Below are 12,139 nucleotides of genomic sequence, written 5' to 3' on the forward strand. Positions count from 1 at the left end.
GACCTTTGCCCGCTGTGTGGCCTGCTCCTTCCTCCTCAATACCTGTGGCTCTATTCTACTGAGCAGAGTCTCTAGCTGGCCAGCAGCTACTGTCCTGTTGTCTTTTCTGCGCAATTTACAGGCAGTTTAGACTTCTGGTCTTTTTCAGAATGCTCTTTTGCTGACAAAGCCATAGGCTCACTTTGTCATTCGGGGCAAATGACAAATATAGTCCCACTAGCACTTTGATCTGCAGTTCTTGTAAACAAGACAGGATCACCATTGTAGTTCCCTTCAGCTTTCATGTCATTACATATCACAGCTGACTATAGTATTTCAAGTAGTGCAGTACTTTGAGTGAGGAGCTTGTGAGTTTGGTACCTGAGAGATGACATATTTCCCTGCTCTTCCAGAAGTGCCGCCTCTTCATGACTTGGGTCTTTGATTTAGAGATAAAGGGAAGAAACCCTGATTCACTCAGTCCCTAATTCACTCAGTATTAGATCACTTAAGTACTATTGATCCAGATAAGTTTGCAGTTGTTTGCTCCTTTCCCCTGTGGAACTTCCTAATCGCTCTTCTTGGACATTGAAGAACTGCAGGGTCAATGCCTTTTGGACTGAGGGGACTTTATCTTCTTTAATTGCAGGTTCCATTACAGCTCATAGAAAGTGTTGAATGCCGAGATATATTTCAGCTTCATTTGACTTGTAAAGACTGCAAAGTTATCAGGTATGTTGTGTGTTTATACTGTTTAGTGTGGAAAATCTTTTTTAAAGAATGGATCCACGGTTTGGTAACAGAAAACAGCTTTTGAGGATCAGCCTTGTTAGGACTATTTTTCTGAGTAGTTAGTGCCTGAAATATTTTAGGTTACTTTGTTATTTGAAAGATATTTTTAAATTTTTTATTTGGAAATATTTTCAAATTTATAAAAAAATAGTACAAAGAATACCTGTATTGTTAACATTTCACCCCCTTTGCTCTGTTGCTTGCGGGGGCTGTGTGTGTGCGTGTGCGAGAGAGAGATTCTTTTACTTACCTATTTGAAAGTAAGTTAATATAATCATGGCTCATTATCTTGAACTACTTCAGTGTGCCTTCCTAAGAATAGGAATATTTTCTTACATAATCACAGTATTATAATCAACTTCACTATTTTATACTTATAGTACTTTTATCCAATCTACTATTCTTGTTCCAAACTTGTCATTTGATGTAATAATGCCCTTTGTAGCATTCTGCCTCCTGGATCACAACAGGATCCAGACAAGGTCAGACACTACATTTAGTTGGCATGATTCTACTGCCTCCTTTAATGTGGAACATTTTTCACCACTTTTGTCTTTATGACATTTTGAAGGATACTATCTTTTATTTTAATAGACTGTTTCTTATTGTGTCTGTCCATGTTTCCTCATGGTTAAATTTAGGCTGTACATTCTCAGCTGTTACACTATACGTGTGAGGTTGTGTCCTTTTCAGGGTGTTGTATTACATCTGGAGGCAAACAGTGTCCACTGTACCTTATTGGTGATGTTAACTTTGATCACTCTATCAAGGTGTTAGCTGATTTCTGTATAATTTCAAAATTTTCTCCCTTGCAACTAATAAATAGTCCATGGGAGGTACTTTTAGACTATGTAGATTCCTGGTTCTCATCAAATGTCTCCATAGATTTAGTATCCACTAATGTTTTTATTTGATCTAGTCTTTAATGGTTGCAAAATGATGCCTGAAATGCCTTTTTTAAATTTAATAGCTCTGCAAGTTTTAAATTTCCTAAGTTTTTACTTTATCTCTTTGACCTATACTGGTGTGCCAGTAAACTTGTATGTTGGCATATTGATGAACCACATTGATTGGGGCAAGGGAGAGGTTTAAGTGACCTCCTTGGTTAAGGTAAATATTTGAAGTTGCTTTTTAACCATTGAGATTTGGCTTGCTTTTCATAGATACTGGCTATAGCTCACAGTTTAAAAAGCTTGCTTATTAATTACTCAATTTTAAACACTGCCTTTGAAAAGGTAAATAATTTTACAGTAATTAGTTTAACCTCTTAGTTATATGTTCTGAAAATTGCAATCAATAATAGAATTATTTTGTTCCCTACATGGTCACATGAATACTGTAAGATTTTGCATCTAAAGTTGATGATTTATTCTAAGTGCTGAATAGACAAATTTTGAAATTATTCCAAGTGACAAAAAGTATTGCTGTGATTTGAACTCAGCCTAATATATCATAATAAAGTGGAAAGAACTTCTCTAAACCTATTTCTCAAGAGGGACAACTGTAAAACTTAGATGGAAAAAGTAGAAGGAAATTCCACTCATGGAGGAGAATGAGTGCCATTTTACTTTAATGATTGACATTAATCAGTCTCAGAAGAGAGTCTAACAAAGTAAGTTTTCCACATGTCCAGGTTTCCTCTTTTTGACATTTTGTACCATTGCCTAAAATTTGTTGGCCTGTTCTTACTATAAGTGATAAACATGTGAACGACCACCTCTAATGCTTTCTTGACTGTAGTTACCACTTCTCCATGAGTAGGCACTCTTGAAATAGGGCTTCTGTTAGGTTTCATTATTATGTCTTCTGATTGCATCTGTACTTGTTTGGCTTTACAAAGGTGTCAGTTTTCAACTTTTGAGCAGTGTCAAGAGTGGCTTAAGAGACTGAACAATGCAATCCGACCACCTGCTAAAATAGAAGATCTCTTCTCGTTTGCATACCATGCTTGGTGCATGGAGGTCTACGCCAGTGAAAAAGAGCAACATGGAGACCTGTGCAGACCAGGTAGGCCTTTTCTAAAATATGCAAATGGTGGCTTTATCAAACTTTACATGAAATGGGATTCCTAAGCACTCATATTTTCAATCAAATGTATATTTTATGCAGCACCTAGCATGTGTTCATTATTCTTCTAACCTCAGTAGAACATGTTTCCTGCTATTCATGGGAAGGAAGGAACACGGGATTTGACATCACAACCTCCTGGGCCTAAAAACTAACTATAGTAAGATTTGGCGGTAGTTTTGGAAGCCTGGTGGAAAAGAGCTATGAGTGTTGTATACAGGTGTGGGAAGACTTCATGCTTGAAGTGGCTTTGAAGTTCAAGTGAGAGTTCATGGACTAGAGAATAGGGAAAAGAATGATAGATCATGTAGCATGAACAAAAGTATAGAAGTATGAGATTAAGTCACATAATAATGGAGTACAAAATGGTCTTTCACTGTCTTCGAATTTTCAGGTCATAGAGTTCTATTGTCATCTCTTTCTTACCAAGATGATAAAACAGAGGTCCAGAGAGGCCATGTGATTTCCTTTAGGACAGTGAAGCTGAGACTGTACTGGAACCCAGACTTCCTGGCTCCTCATTAAATCTTTGTCCCATTTACTATCTTTTTCCCTCAGAAATGGCTTTTACTAAGTTCATGTTATTTCTCTGCATGTAGTTGTCTGTGAACTTTATGTTGTTATAAATAGAACTTTGCTAGTCCAACACTTAATCTTTGGTGTATCCAGTTTGGGAGGAAAGTCTTGAATTCCTAAGCAGTGAAGAGTTCTGAGCTCTCTTCCAGTAAAGTTTACTCTTGGGATGTTTTTCTTTTATACCTCAGTTTTTAATTGTGAATCTTGAATCTTAACAATTCTGCCCTGAATCATTTTAAACATTTGAGGTTAATCTAACTATGTTTGCATTAGCTTCTTCCTAGCTCATTCACTGGTTGAAGTTTTTGGTTTATATTCTTGTTTAAATAAAAAATAGCAAACATAAGCATCTTATTTTTAAAGATGCTTTGATATATATTTTTGTTTGGCTCTTATCTCATCAAACAGGCAGGATAGGCTGGTATCTCTGTTTTGGGAGCCAAAGAAAAGGAGACTCAGAAGTAATGCTGTTGCCAAGTCCCACCGTCAGGTAGTAACAGAGCTAGAACTTAAACCCAATTCTCAGCTGTAGAGAGGTGACCATGTGAGGTGCTGTGGATACAGAGATAAAAAACAGAGGCCCCTGCCCTTGTTCACTTTCAAGAAAAGCCTCAGGAATTTAAACTTCCCATGAGCCTGATCAGGCCAGCAGAATCCAGAGTCATCTGCAAGAGACCACACCAACATTGGAAAATTATGATAATGAGCTTTGAACCAACCATCTCTCACTTCACTCCCGTATCCACTGCATCTCTCATTTTCTTTTTTCCTCTTTATTGAGATGCCATTGTATTTTTTTATTTTATTTTTTATTCCTTTCTTTGTTACTGGTTCTCAAGTTTTTGTTACCGGTAAAGTTTATACACAGTGAAGTACACAATTCATATGTGTATATTTGGTTTAAGACTCCTAACTCCAAAGGTATTGCCCTCGTTTTGGGTTGCCAGCGTTTAGTCAGGAAGGCTTGCTTTCTCCTATCCTGTTTTGTCACACCCACACACTGAAAATTCCTCATCTTTTTAGATGATTCCTTATTCCCTGGATAATTTTAGTTGTTTCTTTTGGATTTGAGCCAGCTCTTAAGATATTCCTAAGATATACCAGGTCAGAACTTCATTTTAGTCTTTTAATTATGGATGATTTTGTCCTGAGCTGGGATGCTTTTGGTCCTCAGGTCCTTCCCTTCCTGATGATGTTTGGTGTTCTTTGGCCACCAGGCTTTACAACTGTCCACACTGTTCTTTGTGTTTTCATGGGTTGTGATGCATAGAGGCATTTGGTGGGTAAAGTACTCACTTAGGGACTAGAAAAACTAAAATCACATCCATATTTCTGCCATTTAATTAAAAAATAAACGGTACACCATTTATCTGCTCTGTTCTTTAGTTTCTTTTGTTCTTCAAACTGGGACATTCTTGTTCTTTCTGCACAAGCTGATTTGGGTATCCTGAAGATCAAATATGTTACGCTAGAGAGTTTAATTCAGTAAATGTTTGTGTACCTCCTCTGTACCATGTTTGTGAAAATATTTTAGAAATTATGAATATATAAGGTGATGCCATGACATTGTAACTGATTAGTTGGAGCTTAAGTAAAGGTTGTATTTTGTTTCTTTGCAGTATATACAGTCCACATGGAAGTTAACCTACTACTCACATGGAGTCTTAATGTACTTCACTGACTTGGTTTGCATGAGTGTGTATATATGGCTTTTTCCTTTTATATATTTTGTGGAATATAGAGGAAAAACCTGCTGTTAAAAAATACCACGGTGGCATTTTGGAAGCCAGTCAACCTGGTTCTTTTGTCTCCTCCCAATATTGTTGAGTGTTGGTGGTGCCAGCATCATTACTCACCAGAATGTACATACCAGACAACCACATTTTTATAAGTTGGCTTTAGGATGAGACAGCACTTGAAATATTTCAAAGTGATGCTTTTGTATAATTTGCCCCAACACATGAGATCACAAGCATAGATGCTGAGGGGCGGAAGTTAGATTAGTCTTTCAGTAGTTAGTAAAGACTTTTATGAATTCTCCTTTGCCTATCCTGTTAAGAATAAAATGTGTCAGAGAGGAGGGAATTGGGAAAATTACATTATTACCTTGTATTTATATAAATCTAAGTTTCTGCCTGTTGAACCTGCTATAGTTAAGCCAGCCACACTGTGGCCACAGCTCTAGGTCTTCTAGGTCTCAATCTGCTTTGGAAGAAGTATCAACGTTGCTATCAAGAGTTCATCTGTGAAACTTGCAAAAGCCATTGCAAACCTCTTGACTCTGCTTTTAACTCCATTTCAAATGCTAAGAAAGGAAAGGGCTAAAGGTTAAATGTTGTCTCCTATATGCTCGGCTTCCTTCTCATTGTAATGGTCTTCTTGGTGATTGTTCTGTACTTGAGCATTAATCCACAGTCTTGACAGATGACTGGGCAATTCAGTATAGTAGCATTGGGCCCACTTCTCTGACCTCCTTTCTGTGAAGTGCCAATTAAGCACATCCTGTTTAACCATGAACAACATACAACTCTGGATCTTAGACAGTTGTGCAATTGCCAGTTTAATATAAAGTAAAAGACCTTTCCAGCAGAGTCTGTCTTCTGAGTTTGAATACTGTCCACTAACTATATACATTTAGATGACTGTAGTGGAACTTTTATTTGAAGAGAATGATTTCTCTCTCCATATTTAAAAATTGGGAGGACTAGTTCTCACCTTCTTTGACTTTGGTACTGTTTTTTCTGAGATAGGTAGGGGCCTAGGCCTTCTATCCCAGGCATTTAAGCTGTGTGTGATTGTGGGCTTGAATATTCAGAATCAGCCAGGGAGCTAGACATTTTGGGAGGGGGACCCATTTTTAGACTACTGATTGACAGTGTGGTTATGTTAGAGGGACTTGTTGCTTTTTAAAAAAAGTTTCCATTCCCATAAAAACAAGAAATACTCAGTGTTAAAAAGGGACAAATCCTCATTTGAGGATGGGGGTGGTGGAGGCAGACAGGAAGGGTTGAAATGGAAATATAAAGCCAAACAAAAAACTATGACCTTAATATTTAAAATAAATTGGGATGGTTTCCAGCCGATGGTTACCTAATCAAGATTAGGTAAATCTTGACCATCAAGTGTAGGTAAATGTGATACTCGAATCCACCCCCCAATCACATCAAAATTACAATGAAACTGTAGAACAACCGTCATTCAGAAACACTTGAAATCCAACTGAATGGAAATCTTTTAACAGTTTATAAAGAAGACGATACATCAAGACTGAACCTGATTTTGTTTGGGGTGAGTGTATGCGTAGGAAAAATGTCTAGCCTCCCAGATTTTTTTGAAGGTAGGTTTGGCCATGTGAAACAGTCTGGCTAATGAGATAATCATGGATGTGGTATCTAGAGATGTGAGATCATGGAAATGGAGCAGACATAGTGAGGACATGAGGCATTAAGCATGAGGGCAAAAGCTAACTCACTAAGGATGTTGTTGAGGCTAGAAAGCCTGGGTCTGCCAGCATCGTAGAGCAGAGGCAACAGTCTTAGATTGCCTACATCCAGATTCACTAATACATTTTGAAGCAACAGTTGGCTGAGCTCTGTGTTACACTCTACCCTGAAACACGCAGTGGACCTCAGCTTTCACCTCATTTACAGAGCAGTGCTTCCCCAATTCACTGTAAGTTTCCTGAGCATAGGAGCAAAGCCTTCTTTATCTAAGTGTTCTCAGTGGTGCCTGGCTAAAAAGGATGAAGATCTAGGGAATACCGAAATAATTTTAGATCACAAAGGCATACAAGAAATCTAAGGCTTCTTTTACATTGTTGATTCTTAACCAAAATCACACACCAGAGTCATTGTGTGTATATATAAACATGCAAACATATACATACCTGGGCTCCATTTCCAAACATTCAGACCCAGAAGGTCTGAGATGGGATACTGGTATCTGTGTTTAAGAAATAAAAAATTTGTAGGTGAGATTGATATTCTATCTTCATAAAATTGTCAGGAAACTTGGCTTTAACTTCATGTGCTATACATAACCACCCATCTCTGTCTGTCAAATAGTACCATCCAGAAGAGTCTGCCATTCACAGGCTTCCTGAACTTTTCAGTAATGCTTGAAACCTTAGTGGCCAGAGCCCCCACCACAACTCCCCGATTAATGAAACATGGATTAGTGCAGGGGTGTTAAACTCATTTTCTTTGGGGCCTACATCAGCCTGCAGTTGCCTTCAAGGGGCCGAATGTAATTAGAGGACTGTATAAATGTTAACTACTCCTTAACAGTTAAGAGCTTGGCACTGCCACCCGGTAGAAACAAGGTGCTGGGCTGGATTCGACCCTTGGGCCTTGTATTTGCCATCTGTGGTTTAGTGTAATACCCAGAGCCTTTTATATTTTAGCCATTTGTGAGGAACACAAATTAGAACAAACAAGAATTAAATTGTGGCTAGCTAGTCTAGAGCATTTTCAGTGAGGAAGCCTCAAGAGTGTACCTAGTAAGGAATTAACAATTATAGCATCCCTTAAGGAATAAAAAAATATCAAGGTGGCTAAATAATGCTGTCTCTGGAAGGGTTAGGGTAGGAACTTGGGTGCATCCAATCAGGTTAGAGGTACTCTGGGACTTCAGAGTGGGACTGTTTCTAGAAGTGGGTTGTAGGTGGATATTTGCTCTCTATGCCTTGTATATGCATTTAGATATATGCTTATGAGTATGAACTGGTTCATTAAAATATTGTGTAATTCAGGCAAAACAATAAGTTGGGATATTAAGCATATCTAATGTTGAATCAGTGAAGACAGGATTCTGAGAAGGATATTCTTAAGCAAAATATAGCAGTATATGTGCTTTTTACTCAACTTTTCTGGCTGAACAAACATAAGTGAATTTCTAACAATTTGGCAAAAAGCCAAATGAATTGATGCAAGATCTGTAGCGAAATTTCTTTTCAGAAAACAGTGGTTTTCAAACTAGGCTGTGATCCACTAGTGGGTCATGAAATCAGTTTTAAGAAATGAGCTCTGGCCAAGTAGGTCAGTTGGTTAGAGCATCATCCCCATTCTCCAAGACTGCAGGTTCAATCTTTAGGCAAGGCGTGTAAAAGAATCAACCAGTGAATACATAAATAAGTGAGTCAATAAAGAAACAAAAAAATTTTAAATAAATTAAATATGAAATGTAACATTTAGGATAGAAAATATCAAATAGCATCACACATAGTGAGAGTGGGTATTATTTTGTGAAGCCTTTTAAAATAAACATGTTGTATGAATTGTGATGTTAAATATCAATCTTATTGATATTTTACAATATCAGTAAGATATTGTGGGTTGTGATGGTCAGTTTCAGAGTTTATGAAGTCACTGTTTTAGAGGTTACAAAGATAATTAAAACTCCTTCTTCTCAAGGAACTTTTTTAAAAAAATATATTTTATTGATTATACTGTTACAGTTGTCCCATTTCCGCCCTTCACTCCCCTCCACCCTGTACACCCTCTCCCACCCACTTCTCCCCCCTTTAGTTCATGTCCATGTGTCATACTTTATAAGTTCTTTAGCTTCTACATTTCTCATAATATTCTTACCCTCCCCCTGTCTATTTTCTACCTACAATCTATACTGTTTATTCTCTGTACCTTTTCCCCCTCTCTCCTCCTCCCACTCCCCTGTTGCTAACCCTCCATGTGATCTCCATTTCTGTGGTTCTGTTCCTGTTCTAGTTGTTTGCTTAGTTTCTTTTGGTTTTGCTTTAGGTGTGGTTGTTAATAATTGTGAGTTTGCTGCCCTTTTACTATACATGTTTTTTCTTTACCTTCTTTTCTTAGATAAGTCCCTTTAACATTTCATAAAATAAGGGCTTGGTGGTGATGAACTCCTTTAACTTGACCTTATCTGAGAAGCACTTTATCTGCCCTTCCATTCTAAATGAAAGCTTTGCTGGATAGAGTAATCAGGGATATAGGTCCTTGTCTTTTGTGACTTGGAATACTTCTTTCCAGCCCCTTCTTGCCTGTAAGGTCTCTTTTGAGAAATGAGCTGACAGTCTGATGGGAACTCCTTTGTAGGTTACTGTCCCCTTATGTCTTGCTGCTTCTAGGATTCTCTCCTTCATTTTTACCTTGGCTAATGTAATTATGATGTGCCTTGGTGTGTTTCTTCTTGGGTCCAACTTCTTTGGGACTCTCTGAGCTTCCTGGATTTGCTGAAAGTCTATTTCCTTTGCCAGAATGGGGAAATTCTCCTTTATTATTTGTTCAGATACGTTTTCAATCTGTTGCTGTACCTCTTCCTGTTCTGGTACCCCTATAATTCGGATGTTGAAACATTTAAAGATGTTCTGGAGGTTCCTAAACTTCTCTTCGTTTTTTTGAATTCTTATTTCTCCATTCTTTGCTGTTTAGTTGTTTCTTCCTTTTGGTCCACTCTATTGTTTTGAGTCCCAGTTTCCTTCCCATCACTATTGGTTCCCTGTTCATTTTTCTTCATTTCTTTTATGGTAACCTGTATTTGTTCATCTAATTTGTGACCAAAATCAACCAATTCTGTGAGCTTCCTGATCACCAGTGTTTTGAACTGTGCATCTGATAGGCTAGCTCTCTCTTAGTTGCTCAATAGGATGAGTTCTGGGGCACTGATTTGTTCTTCTATTTGAGCCATCTTTCTCTCTCTCTTTTTTTTTGGTCTGGTCGCTCCTGTTATGGTGAGGGGTGGAGCCTTAGGTATTCACCAGGGCTGGGCACCGCAGTCGCTAGACTGTGATGTATGTGAGGGCAGGGTCGAGAGGGAACAATGGCAGTAGCTCTGTTCTCTGTGGGACCTCAGTCCCTTCCCTGGGATCCTGGGTTGCGCGCTCTTCCCTGCTCCACAATCGCCGCCTCGCTGGGTCTGCCAGCTGCCGCTTGCGTACTCAGGGTCCACCTGCTGCGATCTTGCGCACCCCAGATACCTTACACGCTCCTGGTTGCCTTATGCACCCAATTCTCCCTGTTCTCTGCGCTGTGCCCGGCTGCTCGTCTCCACCCCTCCTACTGGTCTGGATGAACGGGTCTATTTCAACTTCTTGGCTGTCTGACTTCCATTCAGATAAATTTTCTGTCAGTTCTGGGTGTTATTCTGCCTCTAAATTGTTGTTCCAATCTTGGTTGTGCGTGGAGGTACGGTGCATCCACCTATGCCTCCATCTTGGCCAGAAGTCGCTCTCAAGGAACTTGAAATAACATTTTCTGTGCTTCTTATACAGTATATATTTCTTTGTGTAGCTTAGAATTTTATGCTCCAGATGGTAGTTCTAAATCCTTCTTTGGGCAATGGTTCTATGTAGCGAATTGCCAGTGGTGGCAGTGATGATGATTATTTTCCCAGTGATTGTTTTAAAATTATAGGACCCTTTTAGGGTATCTGTGTGTAAGAAGTACTAATGTAAAGGACCATTAATTAAAGTACTTTAATCTTTTGCAAAGACTTGGAGCTGTCACAGGATGGGAAAACTCGGCTCATTAATTAATGAATTTGGAAGTTGCCATAGTGTTACAGCTTTCAGACCGGGATTGTAAGTGAAAGATTCCCAGTCTAGTATTCTTGATGGTCACCATTCCTGGCAATTTGTAGGTAGATGGCACCCCAATTCAGATAGCTTTTTTCCCATTTGGAAGCCTACATTGCTTCTAAAACTTTTCCAAAATGGAATACATTAATCTAGTTATTCCTCCTTGCACCTCTGAACCTCATCTTTTTATAGCATAAAACAGATAATAACTAGTTTAGTTTAAGCTCAAGAAAAGCTGTTTAAATGGGAAGTAGTTTTGTAGAATTGTCCTTCATTCAAGTAATTGCCATTTCCTATTTCAAAGCACCTCTCCCAGTGGAAAAAAAAAAGCTTTATACTTTGATCATCATAGCAGTCAGTTTTGTGTTTTTGTTACTGTAGTTTTTCCTAGCCCCCACCAACCTTTATAACATACATTTTATATTTTACAACATATAACACTGTATATTTTTCCGCTTAATAATTTTTCTCTTTTAAATAAAATTACTGCCTTAGGACTCTGAAGTATTTTAAATATTTTAAAAAATAAAGTCATTTCTTTTTAAAAAGATTTTATTTACTTATTTATTTATTTTTAGAGAGGTGATGGGAAGGAGAAAGAGAAAAAGTTGCATTTCATTCTCCCATACTGGAGACCTGGTCTGCAACCCGGGCATGTGCCCTAGACCGGGAATTGAACTGCCAACCCTGTGGTTTGCAGACCTGCACTCAATCCACTGAGCTGCACCAGTCAGGGCAGGACTCTGAGTTTTAAAGGAACAAAGTTATTTCACATTTAATGCCTGTGTTTCTCACTTTCTTAAGGAAGAGAAAGCCAAATTCAATAGGGCAAAAGTTGATGGGTTATACATGTTTGGATGCGTAGTCTTATAAATACTCAGCACTTTACTTGGTAGTATGCTGTTTCCTGAGATTCCTGGGTGCTGGCAGTTACAGTTCCCTTTTCTCTTATCTGCAATTCTGTAATCTATAAGGCTCTGAAATTGAAAGATTTTTCTTATTCCATTTGGTGGCTTGAACTGATTTGAGCTGACATGACACTTTGTTGCTTTATTTAGCACATTTAGTGTGAATTATCCACACATTTCTTGTAGAAATACTGACGTTTGATTAAGTTGACCCCGTTGAGAGTGTTAACCTACTAGTATATGTACCATATGTACCATATGATCCAGA

At 38.3% G+C, this 12,139-nt stretch overlaps 1 protein-coding gene across 7 annotated transcripts in view; it reads left to right on the forward strand.

Annotated features, from left to right (window-relative positions):
* MTMR3 (myotubularin related protein 3) overlaps positions 1–12,139 on the forward strand; it is a 118,386-nt gene that overhangs the window by 75,718 nt on the left and 30,529 nt on the right. For all 7 annotated transcript variants that reach the window (XM_028527478.2, XM_028527481.2, XM_028527480.2 and 4 more), the window contains 2 exons: positions 629–711; positions 2,612–2,778. In XM_028527478.2, coding sequence (XP_028383279.1) covers positions 629–711; positions 2,612–2,778 — 250 coding nt within the window. The remainder of the gene's footprint in view (positions 1–628; positions 712–2,611; positions 2,779–12,139) is intronic.

The sequence above is a fragment of the Phyllostomus discolor genome, chromosome 13 (assembly GCF_004126475.2).
Source record: "Phyllostomus discolor isolate MPI-MPIP mPhyDis1 chromosome 13, mPhyDis1.pri.v3, whole genome shotgun sequence".
Lineage (NCBI taxonomy): Eukaryota > Metazoa > Chordata > Mammalia > Chiroptera > Phyllostomidae > Phyllostomus > Phyllostomus discolor.